Source organism: Amblyomma americanum, chromosome 1 (genome assembly GCF_052857255.1).
Source record: "Amblyomma americanum isolate KBUSLIRL-KWMA chromosome 1, ASM5285725v1, whole genome shotgun sequence".
Classification (NCBI taxonomy): Eukaryota; Metazoa; Arthropoda; class Arachnida; order Ixodida; family Ixodidae; genus Amblyomma; species Amblyomma americanum.
The window spans coordinates 252,664,194-252,667,262 of NC_135497.1; the positions used below are offsets into that span (position 1 = coordinate 252,664,194).

Consider the following 3,069-nt stretch of genomic DNA (forward strand, 5'->3'; position numbering starts at 1 on the left):
AAGGTGAACCCCTTCGTAGTGAATGTGCTTGCTGCCCGTGCAATGCAGAGCACTGGAAACCAGCAAACGGCCCTGAACGATATTTTTTCAACAATGAATATTTCTCATCGCGGCCTTCATACGAAAACATGGCAAGATTACATAAAAAAAAAGTTGACGCCCGCTGCAACTCGAGCAGCCCAAGAAATGACCGCTGACTGTGCGCGATCGGTTCGAGAGCTTTACAGTGAATTGCGGTTCGGAAACCCCGGCAACATCGCTGTTTCTTATGACGGCACATGGATGACACGGGGCCACACATCTCACATAGGTGTGGGCACAGTCATAGAACTGTTCACCGGACTTGTGCTCGACTATGTTGTGCTCTGCAATTTTTGTGCCGGCTGCGAACGAGGCCCGAAACTTGATGAACCATCCTACCAAGCCTGGAGGGCTGACCACCTCTGCCAAAAAAACAGAAAAAAAAGCGGGGGAAATGGAGGTCGAAGCAGCCCTTATACTTTTCGAGAGGTCTCTCAAAAAGAATGGCCTTCGCTACACCACTATGCTGTCAGATGGCGACAGCCGTGCTTTCCTTGCACTGCAAGAAGCAGATGTATATGGCTACGTCAAAGTGGAAAAGGAGGACTGCATAAATCACGTCAAGAAGCGCATGGGGACAGCCCTGCGAAATTTGATTGCCAAGCAGAAAGGGACAGAAAACCTTGGAGGTAAGGGTAAACTAACCGGAAGCATGATCACCAAGTTGAGCTCCTATTATGCTTGGGCACTCAAGTCTCATAAAGGGGACGTGGACTCAATGCACAAAGCTGTGATGGCGACATACCGTCATATTACCTCTAATGATGAGACGTCAGATCACAGTTTGTGCCCATCAGGGCCAAACTCCTGGTGCCAGCACAATGTAGCGGCATCGCGAGGGGAGCCTGCACCAAAGCACCGCCACAACCTTCCACCTCATGTGTGCAAGGCATTGGTTCCCATTTACGAGCGGTTATCAGAAAGGAAGCTCCTTGAGCGCTGCCACAGGGGCAAGACGCAGAATAGCAACGAGAGTCTGCACTCTCTGATATGGGCCCTGGCACCCAAGGAGCGCCACGCATCTTTGTACATTGTACAAGCTGCCGTGGCCGAGGCAGTAATGCGCTTCAATGCAGGCAGCGAGAGAACATCTAAAATAATTTTGAGAGAACTTGGTCTCAATACTAGTGCAAAAGCCAGTAAAAGGATGACGGAAAAAGATGAGCGTCGGGAACACAAGTCTGCCCGGAAACATGCTGCGGCTGAAAATGTCCAAGGTGCTTTCAAGAAGCGGCACTTGGACAATGGAAAGCAAAGGGACTACATCCCTGGGGGCTTCTAGCCATTCTGTGTTGTAAATATGTGTTGCACTTGTAAATATTGGTTAAATTGTTCTCTGTTTGTTTTTTGCACTTTTCTCAAAACATAATTTGTTGACTACTAGCAGTTTTGCGGCCTCGATATCTTTGCACCCGAAGCATGTAGAGCCGAAATTCTTTTTGCAATAGGAAGCTGAATGTATGCTCTGTGAAGTGTTGAGAGCAGATTTTTGTTTTTGGGTTCAAAATTTAATTATTTTGATTAGTTTACTTCCACCTGACGCACACACTTTGTACACTGAAATTCATAATGCTGTAAAACAAGTAATAATTAACATATCAAAAAACTGCTCCCAACACTTCATTCTTTACTCTTCTAGCTATGTAACTATTCCTTAAAATTCAGTTTTTACCAACTCATTGTTTTACCATTTAGGCCTCAAACAATGGAAGTTGATTATTAATTATCCTGAAAACTAACTGGCCTACAAGAAAACCAATGGCATATTTGAGATCAGCATTAAAAAATTTGTCAGGCTGTACATGTTTATTAAAATTGGCCAAAAACAACACAAACAGCCTCAGAACCAGTGTCCCCCCTTAACCGCGGCTGACACTGTTCAAAGCCGCCCGGACCATACCCCGTGATCGCGTACGCTATCGAGCGCTCCCCGACCACGGCGGGCCTTGCTCTGATGGAACAAAGGAACGACACTCTGGCTGACACAAACGAGCATTTATTGCTACAACAACAACGCCAGACAGCAAAAAGATATGCTCTGGAATCGAGGTCGTCCAACTCACCAGCAAGGTTACGAGCGAATGTTCGCCCACGCTAAGACAAGGGATACTCCAAGGCCAGACGGGACGAAATACGGGAGCCAGTCTTCCCGCCGCCTCCTCGCTCGCTGGCGAAGAGCGGAGCCGCGTGCGAAACACCCGCTCGCGCCGACGATCCCAGCCGAAGAGCCTCATGCTCTCACCCGCGCGCGAGCTCCAAGCCGTCTCTCGCGCTGCGACGTTGGCGCCCTCTCTTGTTAGTTAAGGTAACTAACCAGAGAATGTGCCCCTCCTCGAGGCGAGGCTGCTGCTGCTGTACGGCGCATCGCGGGAAAGCAAACCACAAGGGGAAACTGCAGGGATGATTCCGCACAACTCCCGCTGCAGACCGGTTATTCACCGGTTTTCTAAAAAGGGTACAAGCCATGGCCCGACCTACTGCTTGGCTTACCAGGGTTGCATCGATCGGGAAAGGAGCCTGCGCCGTCAAGTCCCGGTACTGTGGGCTTGAACAGACACACTTGTTCCCAGGTACTTCATCTCAAAAACGCCGAGCAGCTGGCCGGGGAAATCTTGCACCCATTAGAAAAACGGTGGGTACCCGGCGGCACTGGGGATCGAAACCAGCACCTCCCGAGTGCGAGGCGGATGCTCTACCGCAAGGCCATCGCTCCATTGAAAATGCAGAAAAGAAAATGGAGGGGACACTTAAGCTCCGCCCTAAGGGTATGACGCAATAGCGTAATGGGTTAATCCCCATATATGCAGAAGGTGATACTCTACATTCATAGGTCCCTCAGGAGTCCTCATACACCGCTTGGAGCCGTGGTGCAGCGGTTAAGCGATGCGTCACTGCCCTGCGATGGCAGGTGCTCCCAGCGGTGGGCGTTGTGCGGCCCAGGTTGCTTTTCCCGAGCGACCGATCATTAATTTAACTGCCACCTGCCAC

At 50.0% G+C, this 3,069-nt stretch overlaps 1 protein-coding gene across 1 annotated transcript; it reads left to right on the forward strand.

Annotated features, from left to right (window-relative positions):
• The first annotated feature begins 454 nt into the window (after positions 1–454).
• On the forward strand, positions 455–1,380 carry LOC144114925 (uncharacterized). The gene has a single exon (XM_077648956.1). It carries the CDS (start codon positions 476–478, stop codon positions 1,361–1,363), a length of 888 nt encoding a protein of 295 aa, XP_077505082.1. The 5' UTR covers positions 455–475; the 3' UTR covers positions 1,364–1,380.
• The last annotated feature ends 1,689 nt before the right edge of the window (positions 1,381–3,069 follow it).